Here is a 21,817-nt window from a genome sequence, read left to right as displayed (position 1 = left end):
AATACATCAAGTGAGTGACATTTTATTTCTTCATCAGATAAGTCAGCTTTGGCTTTTAGACAGGGAAACAACTGAAACAACTGTTCTAGCGGCCGCTAAAAAAAAAAAAAGAAAAAGCGGATCTAACGCAGCGAAGGGAAGGAAAAGGTCGCTGGGAAGGTCCAGTCAGCTGGAGGGCTTGGAGCTCGGGTTTGGGCTGGGAACATTTCCGTTGCGGCTGGGCGGAGGAAGGGGAAGAGGGGGAGGAGTGGGGGCAGCGGGTAGTAAAACCAGTTTGAAGTAAACAGAAAGTTAAGGTTTTCCGAGGGGCCAGCAGCGCGGAGGGCAGGCCCAGCCAGCGGCCGAGCAGGCGGATCTGTCCAGTAGAGACCGGAACGCCGCGCCGGCTCAGGTCCGAGAAAGCCGCCTCTAGGTCAGCGAAGGGTAAAGGAAGTCAGACACTGACGCAAGTGGCCTCCCGATCCCGGCGTCGAGTGGGAAACCGAGTCCCGATCTAAGGCCGAATCTTCAGGGGTCCTCGTTGCCTCAGAACCCACTCAGACACTTCCGGTAAGAACTCAAGCGCCCCGGCTCGGAACCGGCATCGTTGTGCGCAAGCGCCGTGGGCCTGGAGATGGCCGCGGACTCTGAGGGAGAGGGCGTGTGAACCGAAGGGAAGCCTCCTCCGCGCGTGCGCTCTCTGCGGTGCCAGTGGGGCGGGGAAAGACACCCAGAGCCGGCGTCTGGCACTCCCAGGACTCCCGGCCGGGGTCGCTCTTCACTCCTCAGCTCGACGTCCCGTCGAGTTCGCAAAAAGCTCCTGAGGGGTGTGGGGAGGTAAGAGCCCCCCGCGACCGGTCGTCTAGGCCTTCCCTCAGTCCTGCTGTTCCCACAGAGGGGGCGGGGTGGCCGCTGGACCTGCCGGCCTGGGTGCTGGGTCTGGCCCTCCTCTTCCTCTAGGGACAGAGCCTGGGCCCCGACCGATTCCTTTTCCGAATCCGTGGGGGAACCCTGGCACTCCAGTTATCTGTCCTCTCCTGGAGCCTGAAGGGCCAGACCGTACTGGACCGGGAGGGCAATCACGGCGGCTGTTTGCCTGGTTCCACTCTCCCGGGCCGCCCGAGTGGCCGGCGCTCCTGGAGGAGAAACCCCGGCGGGTGGAGGGAGAAGCGCCCTGGCTTCGCCGTCCCGCCTGGGGAGGGGCCGCGACTGCGGAGGGGACTGTGGTTCTTCAGGAGTGGCAGAGGCTTGATCCCCGCAGAGGAGTCTCTTCGCTGCCGGTGCCCTCGCACTGCCCATTCCCGCACCCGTGCTTTTCTCCTCGTTAGAGACCCAAAGGATGCAGTAGACGTCTTTTCCGCTGCCTTTCCTTTGGTACTTTTGAGAAACTCCAAAAAGAGGACCTTGTTTTTGACTCAACTAATTTGCACTACCGTGGATTGCAAATATTATGTTCTAGACTAACGATGTTCTTTCTTGTTAGTTTGACTTGTATGGAAACCAGTGCATGCATTTGATAATAAGTTAATATTTTCATTTAAAAAAAGGCACTTTGTTGATTCAATCAGATTCCTTCGTTTATTCACTTGACCTTGTCGTTTCTTGAGTTGGCAGGAGTTTAATGGTTTGATCCAGTAGAACTCTATATTATTTTTCGCCTAATTTCTTCCTCTTTTTCTCCCCTGGATATTAAACTGCATGCTTAGTGGGAAAAATTGAAAAAACAGTAAAGAATAAGGAAAAATGATCAGTCGTAATTGCACCATGTGATGGTAATCAGTCACTTAATATTTTGACTTTTTCCTTTGAGTCATTTTTCCTCTATGCATTTTCTTAATTGAGATGAGATTTTATATCGTTGGATTGTCTGCTTTCCTTGATTTAAATGATACTATAAGCATTTCCCCATGTTTTAAAAAAGCTTCGTAGAAATGACATCTTGATTATACATGAGCAAATTATCTTTTGAAACAGTTTAAGCCAGATTCCCATTAATTATCCCCAATCATAATGTTACATGATAGGACAGTGCCACAGTTCCTTTAACGTTTCACTAAAAAATTATTCACCAAAAAATTTTGGGGATAATTACACTAAAAAATTGTTGAGGACCGGCCGGGCGTGGTGGCTCATTCCTGTAATCCTAGCACTTTGGGAGGCCAGGGCAGGTGGATCAGGAAGTCAGGAGGTTGAGACCAGCTTGGCCAATATGGTGAAACCCCGTCTCTACTAAAACTACAAAAATTAACTGGGCATGGTGGCATGCGCCTGTAGTTAGAAGAATCACTTAAATCCAGTGAGGATTGCGGAGGTTGCAGTGAGCTGAGATTGCGCCACTGCACTCCAGCCTGGGCGACAGAGACTCAGTCTCTCACACACACATACACACACACACACACAAAATAAATAAAAATATTGAGAACCAATAGAGTTTTTGGTTCCTAATGCAGTATATTTACTATTTTGGAAGTTAAAACTCAGAAAACGGAAATGTTTTATTTATTTATTTAAAAATAAAAGACTCGTATGTTAAATACTTTTTGAGTGAAAAATAACTATTTTCTAAAACGAAACTTAGAAGAGGAGCGTGGCATTGTTTTAAATTTTTGCAAATCACTTTAATGTCTGGCTTTACAGAAGATAGCTGGATTTTCATATTTGCTTCTGTTCAGTCTGTTGTGCTATCTGGTTAAGGTTGAAGCATATGAAGAAACCCAGCCTTGCACAGATACGTAGTAGGAAAAGGGAAGAGATCTTACAAGCCTGTGGAAAGGCTCCCGGGACCTCCAGGGATCCTGAGACCACAGTTTGAGAAAGCTGATTTAACCATTCTTAGACTGATGGGCTGTTCTATTGTTTAAAATTTTGCACTATTACAAACAAACATTGCAACAGTGAAAGTTTTTTGTGATGTTTTCTGGTGTACCGGTGCTGGTATTTTTCTGTAAGTAGAATTGCTAGGTCATAGTTTTGCTTTTTTTTTTTTTTTTTTTTAAGTTTGTTAAACACAAACACAAAGTTTGATGCCTGTGTAATTTTCTCTTGTGCACTTATGTTGGTGTTCACATTGTTTCAACTAATGATTTGGTAAAATATCTTTGCATGTTTTTAGTTGTTTTGAATTATTTTCTCTTTGGTGGCCTAGGCGGAGTCCTGTAAAAGCCAGACAACTGGCCGGGTGGGGTGGCTCATGCCTGTAATCCCAGCACTTTGGGAGGCCAAGGTGGGCGGAACACTGGGGGTCAGGGGTTTGAGACCAGCCTGGCCAACATGGTGAAACCCTGTCTCTACTAAAAATAGAAAAATTAGCCAGGTGTGGTGGTGCACGCCTATAATCCCAGCTACTCAGGGGGCAGAAGAATCACTTGAACCCTGGAGGTGGAGGTTGCAGTGGGCTGAGATTGTGTCACTGCACTCCAGCCTGGGGGACAGAGTGAGGCTCTGTCTCAAAAAAAAACAACAACAAAAGAACAGAAAACAACAACCAGACAACTGCTAGATGCATTATAAAAGAGCTGTAGCACATGGATTCTTTTCTAAAATTTCTCAAAAGATGATTGTTAGATCAAATACTAGGAATATTTGAGGCTATTGGTACATATTGTCACATTGTTTTCCTGGGAGATAGTACTGGTTTATTTATCGTCAGCAGTGTCTGACATGCTTAAAAAAAAAAAAATCACACCCTTACCGACATTGAGTACTTTTATTATTTAAAAAAATTGTTTCAATTTAGTAGGCAATAAATGGTATATGTTTTTATTATCATTACTTTGATAGTACACTGAATATTTTTTGTAATCTTAATAGTTGTCTGCTGATATTATTTTCCCATTTATAGTCCAGTGTCCAAGTGTTTTTCTAACACATTTTTATCTTCTTAAATATATTGTTAAGGACATGTTCTATACTTTTTTTTTTTAAGGAAAAGAACAAAATTGTGTTTTCTCTGTTTACAAGAGTTCATGCTTATTTTAAAAAAGTAAAATAGTATGAGACATGTCATGTAGCTCTGAAATGCTTGCATAATCCCATTCCTAGATTTAAAGTATTACTAACATCATTAATGTTTGTTCCTTCATTTTTTTTTTTTTACTGTGCCTTTGTTATTTTTTTTTACAACTTGTTTGTAAAAATAGGTTTGCACTATGCATAGTTTTGTGATTTGATTTTCTTTCATTTAACATTATATGTTGGATATTTTTCTACAGCAGTACATGTAACTGGGCAAAGTTTATCCTGGGCGGTTTTAGGAACATGAATTGTGATCTTTAGTTATCTGATGGCAGGCTCTTGTCCTCTTCTAAATATATTCTCTTCCTAGGTGATCTCATCTATTAAGAGCTGTGTGTTGCCAATTCCCAAATCTTTATCTCAGACTCCTCTCCTGCATTCCAGATTCTTATATTCAGCTGCCTTTTGGATATTTCTCCCAGGATGTTCTCAAGGTACTTCAAACAGTCCAAACATGAACTCATGTTTTCCCTTAATCCTGCTCCTCTTTGTTTTGCCTGTCATGGTCAGTGGCACCACCATCTACCCCAGACACTCATAGTGGAAACCTGGCATGAATCCAGCTTTCTCCCTTGCTTTCAGTCTCCAAAAGTTCTCATTCTTTTGCCACTTTTATTTCATTTTATTATTTTTATTTGAGACAGGATCTCACTGTATTGTCCAGGCTGGTCTCAAATTCCTGGGCTCAAGCTATTCCTCCCACCTCAGGCTCTGGAGTAGCTGGGACCACAGCGGGGCATCACCATGCCTGGCTCATTTTAGCCACCTTTATATATGTTTCCTTTATTTTTCCACTGTACTGCCTCAGCTCAGGCCTTCACCTCTTACCTTAACCATTTTAAGTGTCTCCTTATTATTGGTTTTGTTGGTTTTCTGATTAATCTTCCATGTTACTGCCAATGTTTTTTAATCATGAAGAGATTTTTAAAAACCATTTTATTGGAAATATTATGAAGATTTTTTTCTTAAATCTAAAAGTATATAAATAGCCGAATGAATAAAAATACTACCTAAAATAAGTCACATGTACATATAAATAAACCTATTTAAAAAGGGAGTACTGCCGGGCTCGGTGGCTCACACCTGTAATCCCAGCACTTTCGGAGGCCGAGGCGGGCGGATCACTGAGGTCAGAAGTTCGAGACTAGCCTGACCAACATGGTGAAACCCTGTCTTTTAAAAATAAATAAATAAATAAATAAATAAAAGAGAAACTAAATTAAAAAGGGAGTATACCTTATATTTCTTTTATGTCTTCTACTGAATGTGGTAGATTGTTGGCACAGAAAGTACATCTTGATTGAAAGAGAAATGTATGCAGCTTAATGAGATTTCATTTTAAAACATTTAGGTATACCTATTAAATTGTCATACCTTTTACAAATTGTTGTATTACCTTTTTTATATCTTTCTTGGCACCTCAAATAACGTAATGCTTAGTAGAGCATTGCTATATAGATAAGAATGTTTTGTAAATAGATGTTATTTAATGAATTCCATAATTTATTTTTAAAAAAATTCTCTGGCTGTTGCTAATAAGAAACTATTTCTAGACCTTTCAGTTTCTGTGCTTTGTTAAATACATCCTGTATTCAGAGTTCTTTTACTACTACTTTTTACTATTATGTTTATTTTAAATTTAATGTTTATGTTTATCAAAGGGATACCTGTACATAAAGAGTTAATTAATACTTCATGGATTATAATGAAAAACTGGCTGGGTGCGGTGGTTCACGCCTATAATCCCAGCACTTTGGGAGGCTGAGGCAGGAGGATTACATCAGCCCAGGAGTTTGAGACCAGTTTGGGGAGCATAGTGAGACTTTGTCTCCACAAAAAATAAACAAAATTAACTGGATCATGGTGGCACACACCTGTTGTTCCGTTTACTTGGAAGGCTGAGGTGGGAGGATCGCTTGAGCCCAGCACGTCCAGGCTATGGTGAGCTGATATCGTGCCACTGCAGTTCAACCTGGGCAGCAGAGTAAACCCTGTCTCAAAAAAGAAAAGAAAAGTAAAGAAAAACAATCTTCTGGCTCAGTCCTTCTCATCCCTGAATCCCACTCTCCAGAAGCAGTCTATCTCAATCAGTGCTTTCTTTCTGAATCATTGAACAAGAAATATGATTTGAGCACCTATTTTCTTAATTCTCCCAAGGATGGTACATAGCTCATATGATAGATGCGTAGGAGAGAAGCTAGTTTATTACATAAAATAGAAGTGTTAGGGCAATAAAGATTAATTTTTTAATTGAGAAAGGCTGCTCCAGAGTCAATGACTTAAATTCTTTTTCACTTGCAGTTTTTAAAAACATGTTTAGATATACAGTGATATTCCCTCCCCACTCCCATCCTAATGCAATTTTAGATACTGTTTACTAATTTCCTATTACAGAAGATGGGAATTTAGGTTTTTTGTGCCAACTCCTACCTTTAAACTCTGCTTTTCACTACAACTCCTCTCCCTTCTATATTCTCAAATTAGTTATATGTTAACTTTTAGTTACTTGGTGTTTGCATCACGTTAACTATGTAAATATTGTATGTAGTTGACCTGGTTAAGTGTGAGGTTATTTCCTTTCTTGTATAATTTTTGTTTTTCCTAGTTAGTAATTATCTTAATAATTTTGTACATGTACCTTACCTTTCATGTTCTTTATAAATATGTTTTATATCTTTTTAATGTGTCTTTTGTATTCTTTATTTGATGTATTAACCTCTTGAACCAGATAGTCAGTCTCCTTTTAGTAGATTCACACACATCTGATAATGTTCGTTTTGCAGCATCTTTCCTATAATGTGCTGGTCATCCTGCCTCCATCTTGATGGGTTGCTCTCTAGGCCTGTTGCACAACCTTTTTCCTGGACTGCCCTTTTATAGTCATTTGTGAATTGCATTTGTCTGTGTGGGTACTCTTGACTGGATTTCAGGTTTTCCTTTTTCTTGATGTCTCCCTTATATTGGCAGAGTAGATCTTTCAGTAGTTTCCTGAGAAAGACTGAATGAGATGCAAATATTTTGGGTTCTTGCATGTCCAAACATTTTTTATTTAACCCTCACATTTATGATAACTAATCTTTTGATTGTGACCTGTTATATCTCTTTGGAATCTTTTATATTTATTCAGCAAGTATATATTGAGCACATTTTATGAGCCAGGCACTGGCTAAGACCTTTTGAATATATAGGTGAACAAATATAAGAGATCCATGTCCTTATGGAGCTTAAATTCAGTGAGGGAGGAATGAACAAATTATACAAAGTGTAATGAACAACTTATACAAAATATTGAGAGGTTGTGAATAACTGCTTTAGAAAAGAGAAAAAAGGGCCGGGTGCGGTGGCTCAAGCCTGTAATCCCAGCTATTCAGGAGGCTGAGGCGGGAGAATTGCTTGAACCCAGGAGGCGGAGGTTGCAGTGAGCCGAGATCACGCCATTGCACTCCAGCCTGGGTAACAAGAGCAAAACTCCGTCTCAAAAAAAAAAAAGAAAATAAGAAAAGAGAAAAAAGGAGAGCAAGATGGGGTGGGAAGTTCAGGCACATTGGGGAAAGGAGAGGTGGGGGTTGCAGACTGTAGTCTAAAATGGGGTGATCTTCCCTTAAGCCATTCAGGTATTGTGAAATTTCACAATCATGTTGGTTGGTAAGAGTTTTTCATTCATGTGTTGGGCCCCAAATCAGCCCTTTCCATTTGGAGACCTTATCTGTGGTGTTTTATTTGACAATTTCTTCTTCCCTCTGTTCCTTCTTTCTGGACTTCTTTTATTTGAATATTAAACCTCATTAGATTGATTCTCTAATTTCTAATATTTTCTCTCTTGTTTTCCATTCCTTTTTTTTTTGTTCTGTTTTCTACGATATTTTCTCAGCTTTATTTCTAACACCTTGATTGCATTTTTAAAAATAAACATTTTATTTTGGAAGTTTTAGATTTACAGAATTATTACAGATAGTACAGAGAGTTCCTATATACTCCACACCCAGTTTATTATTAACATCTTAGATTAATATGGTATATTTGTTATAACTAGTGAACCAGTATTGATACATTATTAACTAAAGGGTATACTTTATTCACATTTCCTCATTTTTCCTCTAATATGCTTTTTCTGTTTCAGGATCCCATCCAGGATAGTACATTACATTGAGTAGTCTTGTCTCCTTAGACATCTCTTGACTGTGATAGTTTCTCAGACATTCCTTGTCTTTGATACTCTTGAAAGTTTTGAGGATTACTGGTCAGATGTTTTGTAGAGTGTCAGTTGGGATTTGTCTTATGTTTTTCTCATGATGATATTGTGGTAATGTGTTTTGGGGAGAAAGACAACAGAGATAAAGGACAGTTTTCATCGATGCGTACTGTCAGTGTGACTTGCCACTTTTAATGTTAACCTTGATCACTTGACTTGATTTAGTATTTCTCAGGTTTCTTCACTTGAAAGTTAGTATTTTCTTTTTTTCTCCTGTTTTGTACTCTTAAGTAGAAAGTCACTGTGCACTGCACACCTAAGGAATGGGGAGTTCTACTTCGTTGAGAGCAAAAAATCTACATAAAATTTGGATTTTTTTTTTTTTTGCATGGGAGATTTTTGTCTTTTCCCCACTCATTTATTCAATCATTTACTTATGTCAGTATGAACACATAGATTTTTTTTTTTAATTTGTTGAATCATACTTCAGTACTGCTCTTTTATTTTGTCCCAGCTTTGGCCATTGGGAGCTCTTTCACTTGGCTCTTGTATCTCTTTGACATACTCCCATTGTTGTATGTGTGCTCGTGAACTTTTACTTTCCGGCATTACAAGACACTCTGTGCTCATTTTGTTTATTTCCTGCCCTAGTTTTAGAAGCAGCCATTTCACCAAAGAGCTTGGTTCCTTTTGATGGAGAATTTTATGAGAAACCAAGATCTGGGTGCTAAGTATGTTTGTTGTCCCTGGGATTTTATTTATTCTAGGCCCTCTGAGCTGACAAAAACAAGGAGATTTGTTAGTATATGTATTTATACTAACCTGCATTACACGTATCTGTAAATATTTCTATATGTAACCATCGATATCCATATTAAGCTAAACATGAGTTTATATTGATGTCAACCATTACCATATAGATTATTTTAGCTTCCTCACCTGTTTAGCCATCCCTCCTCCTTCAACAGTGAGAAACTTGGCTTCTACCATCAGCCATTCATTTACTTAATTGTTCAATTTCAGTATACAGGTATAGTGATTTCAGAATTGTTAACCTATACCACCATGGAAAGCAACTTTATCAACTAGAATAGAGTGCCTGTCTTTCCATTCTTTAGTCGTATGTATTCCACTCGTTTCCAAAGGTCAGTATATTGTTCCTCCATCCCCTGTGATGGGTTTGTTTCATGCATTTGGAATACAGTTAGACTCTTTGTCACATTTTGCTTTCCAATCTAGGATTCCCAGTCTCCTAAATAATTTTTTGAAAATTTGCATATCGAGGTTTATTCTTTATACTGTGAAGTTTTGTGGGTTTTAGCATGTGATTATCTTACATTTGCCATTACTACCCTAAAATATATGGGCTTCGCATATTCATCTCTCCCCCACTTTAAACCACTGGCAATCATTGGTGTTTTATTGTCTCTGTAGTTTTACTTTTTCTAGAATGTTACATAATTAGAATCATATAGTATGTAGATTCTTTCACTTAGCAATACACATTAAGATTCACTCATGACTTTTTGTGACTTGATAGCTCATTTCTTTGTATCACTGAAATATATTCCATTGGATAGACGTATGATGGTTAGTTTATCCATATACCTAATGAATGACATCTTGATTGCTTCCAGTTTTTGGCAGTTATAAATAAAGCTGTTTATATGCATTCACATCTAGGTTGTTGTGTGAACATAAATTTTCAAACCAGATGGGTAAATACCTAGTAGCACAATTGATGGATTATATCATAATATTATGTTTTGTAAGAGACCACCTAATATTCTTCCAAAGCGGCTACACCATTTTGCATTCCCACTAGCAATAATAAGATTTATCTCTTGTTTGACATCCTCACAGTGACATTCTAGTAGATGTGAAGTGTTTTAATGTGCAGTTCTCTAAAGACAAATGATGTTAAGCATTTTTCATGTTCTTATTTTCCATCCTTATATCTTTGGTGGATGTCCATTCAGCCCTTTTGCCTATTTTAAAATTGTATTTTTTTTCTTATTTTTCTTCCCTTTCACTTTTTGCCTTTTCTCCCCTTTCCTTTCTCCTTTCTTCTTTCCTTCCTTCCCTCCTCTCCCCTTCCCTCCTCTCATTTTTTTTTTTTTTTTGACAGGGTCTGATTTTCTTGCCCAGGCTGGAGTGCAGTGGCACAATCATACCTGACTGTAACCTTGAACTCCTGGGCTCAAGCTATCCTCCCATCTCAGCCTCTCGAGTAGCTAGGACTATAGGTGTGCGCCACCACACCCAACTAATTTTTAATCTTTTTCTTAGAGATGAAATTTCTCTATGTTGCCCAGGCTGGTCTTGAACTCCTGGCCTGAAATGAACCTCCCATCACAGCTTCTTAAAGTGCTGGGATTATACGTGTGAGCCACCATGCTTGGCCTTGGATTATTGTCTTGTGAAGTTTTAAGAGTTCTTTATAGATTTTTAGATACAAGTTCTTTATCACATATGTGCTTTGCAAATATTCCAGTCTATGGCTTGTCTTCTTATTCTCTTAACCTTTGCAGAGTGGAAATTTTACATTTTAATAAGATCTAATTTTCCAATTTTTTTCTTTCATGGATCATGGTATTGGTGTTGTATTTTTAAATTCCTCACCAAACCCAAGGTCATGTAGATTTTCTCTGGTGTTTTCTTCAAGAAATTTTACAGTTTTTCATGTTTCGTTTAGGTCTGTTACCCAGTTTGAATATGTTTTTATATAAGGTGTAATGTCTGTTTCTAGTTTCATATTTTTCATAGGGATGACCAGTTTTTTCAGCACAAATTATTGAAAAGATTGTCCATTCTCCATTGAATTGCCTTTGCTCCTTTGTCAAAGATAAGTTGACTACATTTGTGTGGGTTTATTTTTGGGGTCTTTTTTTTTTTTTTTTTTTTTTTTGGTATAAGGTCCACTCTGTTGCTCAGGCTATAGTGCAGTGGCACAAGCATGGCTCACTATAGCCTCAACCTCCCTGGTTTCAGGTGATTCTCCCATCTCAGCCTCCCAAGTAGCTGGTACTACAGGTACATACCATGTCGCCCAGCTTATTTTTTTATGTTTTGTGGAGACAGAGTTTCTCCATATTGCCCTGGCTGGTCTTGAACTCCTGGGCTCAAGTGATCTGCCTGTCTCTGCCTCCCAGATGCTGGGATTACAGGCATGAGCCACTGTGCCTAGCCGTTTCTGGGGTCTCTTCTGTTTTAGTGATCTATGTGTTTGTTTTTTGCCAATAACAAATTGTTCTGATTACTAGAGCCTTCTTGTACATCTTAAAATTAGGTAGTGTGAATCCTCCAACTTCGTTGTTCTTCAGTATTAATGTTAGCTATTCTAGATTCTTTGTCTTTTCATATAAACTTTAGAATCTGTTTCTTGAGACCCACAAAATAGCTTGCTAGGATTTTAGTTGGGATTGCATAAGAATCTAGAGATCAGGTTGGGAAGAATTCATATCTTTGGTTTTTTGTTTGTTTGTTTGTTTGTTTTTTGAGATGGAATGTAGCTCTTGTCACCCAGGCTAGAGTGCAGTGGCATGATCTCAGTTCACTGCAATTTCTGCCTCCCAGGTTCAAGTGATTTTCTTGCCTCAGCCACCTAAGTAACTGGGATTATAGGCATACACTACCACACCCAGCTAATTTTGGTATTTTTAGTGGAGATGGGGTTTTACCCTGTTGGCCAGGCTGGTGTCGAATTCCTGACCTCAAGTAATCCACCCACCTTGACCTCCCAAAGTGCTGGGATTAAGAGCTGTGAGCCACCACACCTAGCCTATATCTTAATATTGAGTCTTCCTATCCATGAACATGGAATATGTCCATTTTTTTTTAAGTCAGTGTTTTATATCCCATATAGATGCTGTGTATATATTGTTAGATTTATAACCTATGTATTTCTTTTTTTTTTTCTCCACTCTGTTGCCCAGGCTGAAGTGCACTGGTGTGATCTCTGCTCACTGCAGCTTTGACCTCCTGGGCTCAAATGATCCTCCCACTTCTGCCTCCCAGGTAGCCAGGACTACAGGTGTGCACAAGCACACTTGGCTAATTTTTTTGTATTTGCAGAGATGAGGTTTCGCTATGTTGCCCAGGCTCGTCTTAAACCCCTAGGCTCAAGGAATCCGCCTGCCTTGGCCTCCCAAAGTGCTAGGATTACAAGTGTGTACTACTACATCTGGCCAGTATCATTTTTTTTTAAGGTGCTTTTGTAAATGGTATTTTAAAGTCCAACTTCCAGTTGTTCATTCAAATGCCAGTGACTTTTGTGTACTGACCTTATTTCCTGCAACCTTACTATATTCAGGACATTTTTGGGGTCAATTTTTAGAGATTTTCTATGTAGAGAATCGTGTAATTGCAAATAAAGACCATTTTACTTATTCTTTTTCTCTCATTTTCTTTTCTTGTCTTATTGCACTAGTTAGGGCTTTCCATATTATCTTGAGTAGGAGTGATGAGAGAAGATATCCTTTTCCTTGATCCCAATCTTTGAGGGAAGGCAGTTTCTTCTCATTAAGTATACTGTTAATTGTAGGTATTTTGTAGCTATTCTTTGTCAAATTGAAGAAGTTTCTCTCATAGTTTGCTAAGAGTTTTTATCATGAATGCATATTGTTTTTATTTGCATCAATTTATGTGATTATATATGTCTTTAGTTTATTGATGTGGTAGATTACATTGATTAATTTTCAAATGTTGAAATGTCATTCAGTTCTCTCTTAAGCTCAGCCTTGCATACCTGGATAAATCATATTGGTCATGATGTATAATTATTTTTATACATTGTTGGATTCAATTTGGCACTATTTTCTTGAGCATTTTTACATCTGTGTTCATGGGCAATATTGGTCTGGAATTTTTCTTTCTTGCAGTGTCTTTATCTGGTTTTGATATTAGGGTAATGCTGGTCTTATAGTATAAATTAGAAGTGTTCCCTCTGCTTCTTTTTTCTGGAATAGATTATAGAGAATTGGTATTATTTTTTCCTTAAATGTTTGGTAAAATTCACCACTGGATCCATCTGGATCTGGTGATTTATTTTTATGGAAAATCATTAATTATTTATTTAAATATTTATTTAATATTTAAAATAGATGTAGGGATTTGGGGTTATCTATTTTTCCTTGTATCACTTTTGGCAGTTTGTATCATTTGAGGAATTGGTTCATTTCATCTAAATTACCAAATTTGTGGGCAGAGTTGTTAATAATATTCCTATATTGTCCTTTTTGTATCCATGGCATCAGTAGTGATGACTCCTCTTTATATATATATATATGTTTTTGTTTTTTTTTTTTAATTGCACTTTAGGTTCTAGGGTACATGTGCAGAACATGCAGGATTGTTGTATAGGTACATAACATGGCAAGGTGGTTTGCTGCCTCTCTCCCTTCATCACCCATATCTGGCATTTCTCCCCATGTTATTCCTTCCCAACCTACCTACCCCCCGCTGTCCCTCCCATAATCGCCCCCAACAGACCCCAGTATATGATGCTCTCCTCCCTGTGTTCGTGTGTTCTCATTGTTCAGCACTCACCTATGAGTGAGAACATGAAGTGTTTGATTTTCTGTTCGTGTATCAGTTTGCTGAGAATGATGGTTTCCAGATTCATCTGTGTCCCTACAAAGGACATGAACTCATCGTTTTTTATGGCTGCATAGTATTCCATGGTGTATATGTGCCACATTTTCCTTGTCCAGTCTATCATTGACGGGCATTTGGGTTGGTTCCAGGTCTTTGCTATTGTAAACAGTGCTTCAGTGAACATATGTGTGTATGTGTCTTTATAATAGAATGATTTATAATCCTTTGGATATATACCCAGTAATGGGATTGCTGGGTCAAATGGAATTTCTATTTTTAGGTCCTTGAGGAATCACCACACTGTCTTCCACAATGGTTGAACTAATTTACACTCCCACCAGCCGTGTAAAAGCATCCCTATTTCTTCACATCCTCTCTAGCATCTGTTGTCTCCAGGTTTTTAATGATTGCTGTTCTAACTGGCGGGAGATGGTATCTCAATGTGGTTTTGATTTGCATTTCTCTAATGACCAGTGATGATGAGCATTTTTTCATGTTTGTTGGCCTCTTATGTGTTTTCTTTTGAAGAGTATCTGTTTATATTTTTCACCCACTTTTTGATGGGGTTGTTTCTTTCTTGTAAATCTGTTTTAGTTCTTTGTAGATTATGGATATTAGCCCTTTGTCAGATGGGTAGATTGCAAAAAGGTTTTCTCATTCTGTTGGTTGCCAGTTCACTCTAATGATTGTTTCTTTTGCTATACAGAAGCTCTTGAGTTTAATTAGATCCCATTGTCTATTTTGTCTTTTGTTGCCAATGCTTTTAGTGTTTTAGTTGTGAAGTCCTGGCCTATGCCTATGTCCTGAATAGTTTTGCCTAGGTTTTCTTCTAGGGTTTTTATGGTGTTAGGTCTTATGTTTAAGTCTTTAATCCATCTGGAGTTAATTTTAGTGTAAGGTGTCAGGAAGGGGTCCAGTTTTGCTTTCTGCATATGGCTAGCCAGTTTTCCCAACACATTTATTAAACAGGGAATCCTTTCCCCATTGCTTGTTTTTTTAAGTTTTGTCAAAGATCAGATGGTTGTAGATTTGTGGTGTTGCCTCCAAGGCCTCTGTTTTGTACCATTGGTCTGTATCTCTGATTTGGTACCAGTACCATGCTGTTTTGATTACTGTAGCCTTGTAGTATAGTTTGAAGTCAGGTAGTGTGATGCCTCCAGCTTTGTTCTTTTTGCTTAGAATTGTCTTGGCTATGCAGGCTCTCTTTTGGTTCCATATAAAGTTTAAAGTGGTTTTTTCCAGTTCCGTGAAGAGGGTCATAGGTAGCTTGATGGGAATAGCGTTGAATCTGTAAATTACTTTGGGCAGTATGGCCATTTTTGCAATATTGATTCTTCCTAACCATGAGCATGGAATGTTTTTCCATCTGTTTGTATCCTCTCTTATTTCCTTGATTAGTGGTTTGTAGTTCTCCTTGAAGAAGTCCTTTACATCCTTTGTTAGTTGTATTCCTAGGTATTTTATTCTCTTTGTAGCAATTGTGAATGGCAGTTTGTTCTTGATTTGGCTGTCTTTAAGTCAGTTATTAGTGTATAGGAATGCTTGTGATTTCTGCACATTGATTTTGTATCCTTAGACTTTGCCGAAGTTGCTTATCAGTTTCAGGAGATTTTGGGCTGAGATAATGGGGTCTTCTAAATATACAATCGTGTTGTCTGCAAATCGAGACAATTTGACTTCCTCCTTTCCTAAGGAGGAATACTCTTTATTTCTTTTTCTTGCCTGATTGCTCTGGCTAGAACTTCCAGTACTATATTGAATAGGAGTGGTGAGAGAGGGCATCCTTGTCTAGTGCCAGATTTCAAAGGGAATGCTTCTGGTTTTTGCCTATTCAGTATATTATTGGCTGTGGGTTTGTCATAAATAGCTTTTATTATTTTGAGATACATTCTGTCAATACCTAGTTTATTGAGAGTTTTTAGCATAAAGTGCTATTGAATTTTGTTGAAGGCCTTCTCTGCATCTATTGAGATAATCATGTGGTTTTTGTCTTTGATTCTGTTTATGTGGTGAATTATGTTTAAAGACTTGCATATGTTGAACCAGCCTTGCATCCCCGGGATAAACCCTACTTGATTGGATAAACTTTTTGATGTGCTGTTGCAGTCGGTTTGCCAGTATTTTATTAAAGATTTTTGCTTCTGTGTTCATCATGGATATTGGCCTGAAGTTTTCTTTTTTTGGATGACTCCTGTTTTATTTCTGAAGTTGATCATTTGTGTCTCTCTTAATAAACCTAGTTTATCAATTTTATTGGTCTTTTAAAGGGATGAGTTTTTTGTTTTTCTTTATTTTTCTATTGTTTTCCTGTTTTAAATTTCATTGGTTTCTGCTCTAATTTTTATTTTCCTACTTTAGGAAAATAAATTGCTTTAGGCCTAAATTGTTTTTGTTTGTCTAGTTTCCCAAGGTGGGAGCTTACCGATTTTAGATTTCTTTTCTTTTCTTTTTCTTTTTCTTTTTTTTTTTTTTTTTTTTTTGAGATGGAGTTTCATTCTTGTTCCCAGGCTAGAGTGCAATGGCATGATCTCTGCTCACTGCAACCTCCATCTCCCAGGTTCAAGTGATTCTCCTGCCTCAGCCTCCCGAGTAGCTGGGATTACAGGTACCTGCCACCATGCCCAGCTAATTTTCATATTTTTAGTAGAGACAGGGTTTCACCATGTTGGCCAGGCTGGTTTTGAACTACTGACCTCAGGTGATCCGCCTGCCTCAGCCTCCCAAATTCTTTATCAATATATGCAGTTTTAATGCTGCCATTGTCCCTTAAACACCGCTTTTACGGCAGCTCACAAATCTTGCTTACATTTTAAGATTACTATCAAGTTTCATGATCTTTTTTTGTTCTCTGTGTATTTCTTATTTATGGCTTCCTGTTCCTGTTTCATGGTTGCATTGCTTTTTTGTCTCTGAGAATACTAATTAGCTTTTTTGAAGTTTTATTCTCCCTCCTGCATTGTCTCTTTCTCCAAATTCCTTTTTTTTTTGAGTTGTCCTCACTCTGTTGTCCAGGCTGGAGTGCAGTGGTGTGATCTTAGTTCATTACAACCTCTGCCTTTTGGTTTCAAGTGATTCTCCTGCCTCAGTTACCTAAGTAGCTGGTATTACAGGTGTGTGCCACTACGCCCAGCTAATTTTTGTACTTTTAGTAAAGACAGGGTTTCCCTATGTTGGCCAGGCTGGTTTCAAACTCCTGGTCTCAAGCAGTTCACCTGCCTCGGCCTCACAAAGTGTTGGGATTACAGGCGTGAGCCACCTTGCCTGGCTTCCACATTCCTTTTGTTTGTTTGGTATCTGTGTTTTTGTGTACTCTATGTGTATGGTATAACCACAATATTAAAACTGAAACAAAAACAGAACATGCTTCATTGAATTCAGATGTCATACCAATGTTATTGAAAATTCTTCTGAAGTGTACCTATTAGTTTTAAGTACGTTGCCAGCATAATTGTTGTTCATTTGAAAGTGACCCTTTCTCTCTGGCTGTTCTATCTTTGGGGTTTAGTAGTTTTACAATAGTGTGTCTAAATGTGGATTTCTCTTTGCATTTTTGGTATAATATGTTACCTGTATCTGTTGAGTTGGCTTTTTAATCAATTCCAGAAAAACTCCCAGCATTATCTTTTCAAATATAGTTGTTCCATGCTGTCTTTTCTCCTTGTAGTACTCCATTCTCATTTTGTCATAATATCTTTTAACCATTTTTATATTTTTCTCTTCCTCATCCCTCTGGGCATTATTTTAGGCAATTTCTTCAGATAGGTCTTCAATGTCATTCAGTTCTCTCTTAAGCTCTGCCTAATTTTCAAGCCCATTTTTAAAGTATCTCTTTCCTTTTCCCCCTGACCTCAGGTGTCCTTAGTTGATGGCACATGATCATAATTACATCCTGTGAAGCTCTCTCATTTGTTTGTTGTCTTTTACCCCAATTGATTTCACATTCCTGGTCCCCATGACAGATAGCCTAACAGATGTGTTTAATAATATATATTCGTTTGTTTATATTTATTAATACAAATTTGTATAGCTTTATTGTATTTTTTTTAAAAGTAACAGTTTGCAATGGATTGGAAGTATAAGAAAAATTTTTACAGTAGGTAGTTTGAGGAATGTTGCTGTACAGTGTTTCACCTTCAATCAGATTAGCTTAGCTGATTGCTTTTGTTTTATGTCACTTAACTTGTCCCTTATGCATGAATTTTCTGTAAACATGCAGTTAGTTTGATTAGATTCAGATTCAATTTTTTTAGGCAGTAATACTTTTTAGGTGACACTGTTCTTCCACTTTTATTGATGGTGAAATTGATTGTTGGGTTCAGATGTGTTCACTCGATCCCACCATTATAAGCTCCTCGTAAACCTTTTCCTCTAACCTTTTAAACGGCCATTTATAGCCGTTGCCTAGTCTATTTATTGCATTAGGGATTATGAAGAGATGAATTAAAAAGTTTTCATATCCTTCTGCATTTATTAACTGGAACTCTTATCTAAAGAACTTTATATCAGTAATTATTTTGTTATATTTTGTAATTAAAGGGCAAGATAAATTCTTTTTTAGTTAATGACAAAGCTTTATTGAAATACAACAGAGAAGGCTTCATCACATCATATACCATGCTCATGAATTGGAAATTTCAATATTTTTAAGGAAAGTGTTCTCAAAATTGATATACACACACACACACGTGTGTGTGTGTATTTTAAATTAAATTTAAAGTTCTGGGATACATGTGCAGGACATGCAGGTTAGTTACATAGGTAAACATCTCCCATGGTGGTTTGCTGTACCTATTAATTCATTACCTAGATATTAAGCCCCACATACATTAGCTATTTATCCTGATGCTCTCCCTTTACCCACCACCCATCCTGCAACAGGCCCAGTATGTGTGGTTCCTTCTCCCTGTGTCCACATGTTCTCATTGTTCAGCTCCCACTTATAAGTGAGAACTTGTGGTGTTTGGTTTTCTGTTCTTGGATTAGTTTGCTGAGGATAATGGCTTCTAGCCTCATCTATGTACCTGCAAAGGACATGATCTTGTTCTTTTTTATGGTTGCATAGTATTCCATGGTTTTATATGTACCACATTTTCTTTATCCAGTCTATCATTGATGGGCATTTGGATTGATTCCATGTCTGTGATTGCGAATACGCTGCAATGAACATACACATGCATGTTTCTTTATAGTAGAATGATTTATATTCCTTTGGGCATATACCAGTAATGGGATTGCTGTGACAAATGGTATTTCTGGTTCTAGATCTTTGAGGAATCACTATGCTGTCTTCGTGTAAAAGTGTTCCTATTTCTCCATAGCCTTGCCAGCTTCTGTTGTTTCTTGACTTTTTAATGATTGCCATTCTGACTGGCCTGAGATGGTATCTCATTGTGGTTTTAATTTTCATTTCTCTAATGATCAGTGATGGTGAGCTTTTTTTCATGTTTTTTGGCCACATAAATATCTTCTTTTGAGAAATGTCTGTGTCCTTGAGTAGGATAAATTCTTGATTTTTTTTTCCCCTTAATTGATCCATTTTCAGAGTAATTGGTTTGTACCCTGCTAACCCTCCAATGAGTGGTATGTTTTGTTTTTGTTTTTAGTAAGTATCATTTGATCTTTTGTTTTTTTAGAAAATCTATTTGATTTGTGTTCAGTCCTTTGCAGTCTTCATTCATTTGATGCTCACTTGTCCCCTTTAAGCCAGTACCCTTCAACTTGGATTTTACTTTTGATATTATCCCATTAGTTATTGACCGATTTCTGTGAGGTTTCTCAGGCTTATTTGGTAGAGTTTCTGCTTCAGACCAGAGGTTTGTCTACTTGTTTCATCTTTTCATGAAACTAACTTTTAGCTTTCTTGTGCCTCTTATATGCTTGTTTTCCATTTCTTTAATTTCTGCTCTTAGTTTATTAGTTTTCAGTCTTTCTTCTTTTGTAGTATAAGTGTCTAAGGTGGCTGGGTGCAGTGTTTTCTGCCTGTAATCCCAGCACTTTGGGAGGCTGAGATAAGCAGACAACTTAGGTCAGCCTGGCCAAAATGGTGAAACCCCTACTCTTCTAAAAAAAAAATACAAAAGTTAGCTGGGCATGTTGGAATGTGCCTGTAGCCCCAGCTACTCATGAGGCTGAGGCAGGAGAATCACTTGAACCTGGGAGGTGGAGGTTGTAGTGAGCCGAGATTGTACCACTGCACTTCAGTCTGGGTGACAGAGCGAGACTCCTTCTCAAAAAATAAAAAAGCATCTAAGACTCTAAGTATCTCAAAAAGACCACTTTTACTGAATCCCAGAGTTTTTAATGTACAGTATTTTTATGTGTATGTTATTTATATTATTTTGAAATTATTTATAAGTAGTTTTAGCTTTCCATTATGAAGTCTTCTTTGACCCATGAGTTATTTAGGTAAATGTTTTAAAATTTATAATAGTTCTTATGTGCAAATATGTTGTTAGAGTTGGTTTTTGTGTCATTTTTATATATACAGGAGCAATTTCCCCAACTGAATTGTAGATTCCTTAAAGCAGCACTCTTAAATTTTATTTCTGTGTCAATTTCTTGACTGTGTTTTCTGGCATGGAATAGATGGCGTAATATTTATGTTACAGAATTAAATGAAATATTATCTTTTTATTTTTTAGGCAAACAAGAATTAAATTCTGAGTAAGTCTACAGGTAGGATGGACTCTTATTTTAAAGCAGCTGTCAGTGACTTGGACAAACTCCTTGATGATTTTGAACAGAACCCAGGTTTGTTGATTTTCCATTTTTGCCACTAATGGAATTTTAAAATATCTATAATTAAGTTATCTCAGGTATAGAGTAATATTAGCAAAATTTTCTTTCAATTTTGGTCACATTGTTATCTTCTGCTAAAAGTTCATTTATTTCATAATAAGATGTTAGTTGATTCTTAGACTGAATGGGATCCATAACCAGAAACAGAAGTAAGGAAACTAGAAGGTTTTTTTTCTAGATTCAAATTAGCTCTAAGAAACACATTTCTTTTCTTTTTATTTTTGAGACAAGGTCTCACTCTGTCACTCAGGCTGAAGTACAGTGCTACAATTAGAGCTCACTGCAGTCTCAACCACCTGGGCTCAAGCAGTCCTCCCACCTCAGCCTCCAAGTGGGACCACAGATGCATGCCACCATGCTGGCTAATTTTTCAATTACTTTTAGAGACAGGATCTTCCTGTGTTGCCCAGGCCTGTCTCGAATTCCTGGGTTCAGGCTATCCTCCTGCCTCAGCCTCCCAAAGTGTTGGGATTATAGGCATGAGCCACCTGCTTGGCCCTAGAAAAGCCTTTAAAACCAACATATGAGCAAGCTAAAAGCTACTTGAGAGTTCTACATAAATTGGTATTTCATTAATATGAGAGATGGTATTTTCTTTTTTCTTTCTTTCCTTCCTTCTTTCCTTTCTTCCTTCCTTCCTCTCTCTCTCTCTTTCTTTCTCTCTCTCTCTCTCTCCCCCCCTTTCCCTCTCTCCCTCTCTCCCTCTCTCTCTTTCTTGGAGTTTCACTCTTATTGCCAGGGTGGAGTACAATGGTGCGATCTTGGCTCACCACAACCTCCACCTCCCGGGTTCAAGTGATTCTCCTGCCTCAGCCGCCAGAATAGCTGGGATTACAAGCATGTGCCACCATGCCTGGCTAATTTCATATTTTTAGTAGAGATGGGGTTTCTCCATGTTGGTCAGGCTGGTCTCGAACTCCTGACCTCAGGTGATTTGCCTACCTTGACCTTCCAAAGTGCTGGGATTACAGGCCACTTTACTTTGGTTTTTTAGTGCCACTAAGTTTCTTTTCTTTTCTTTTCTTTTTTAAGTGATGGGGTCTTGCTCTGTCACCCTGGCTGGAGTGTAGTGGTACAGTCATAGCTCACTGCAGCCTTGAATTCCTGCACTCAGGCTATCCTCTCACCTCAGCCTTCTGAGTAGCTGGGACCACAAGTGTGTGTCAACATGCCCGGCTAATTTAAAAATGTGTATATTTTTTACAAATGGGGTCTCACTCTGTTGCTCAGGCTGGTCTT

General features: G+C 38.3%; 1 protein-coding gene across 11 annotated transcripts in view; it reads left to right on the top strand.

The window, feature by feature from the left end:
- Positions 1-293: 293 nt before the first annotated feature.
- Positions 294-21,817, top strand: part of ZFYVE16 (zinc finger FYVE-type containing 16) — a 56,919-nt gene continuing 35,395 nt past the window's right edge. For 2 of the 11 annotated variants that reach the window (XM_035291279.3, XM_054252612.2), the window contains exons 1-3: positions 682-816; positions 4,304-4,427; positions 20,422-20,530. In XM_035291279.3, coding sequence (XP_035147170.1) covers positions 20,461-20,530 — 70 coding nt within the window. In that variant the 5' untranslated portion in view covers positions 682-816; positions 4,304-4,427; positions 20,422-20,460. Of the gene's footprint in view, positions 550-681; positions 817-4,303; positions 4,428-12,120; positions 12,203-20,421; positions 20,531-21,817 lie in introns of those variants that run through there. The other 9 variants (XM_035291282.3, XM_078365271.1, XM_054252610.2 and 6 more) reach the window with 8 other exon arrangements.

Source organism: Callithrix jacchus, chromosome 2 (assembly GCF_049354715.1).
Source record: "Callithrix jacchus isolate 240 chromosome 2, calJac240_pri, whole genome shotgun sequence".
Taxonomy (NCBI): domain Eukaryota; kingdom Metazoa; phylum Chordata; class Mammalia; order Primates; family Cebidae; genus Callithrix; species Callithrix jacchus.
Note: the sequence above shows the minus strand (reverse complement) of the source record. Positions and strands in the feature narration are given on the sequence as shown.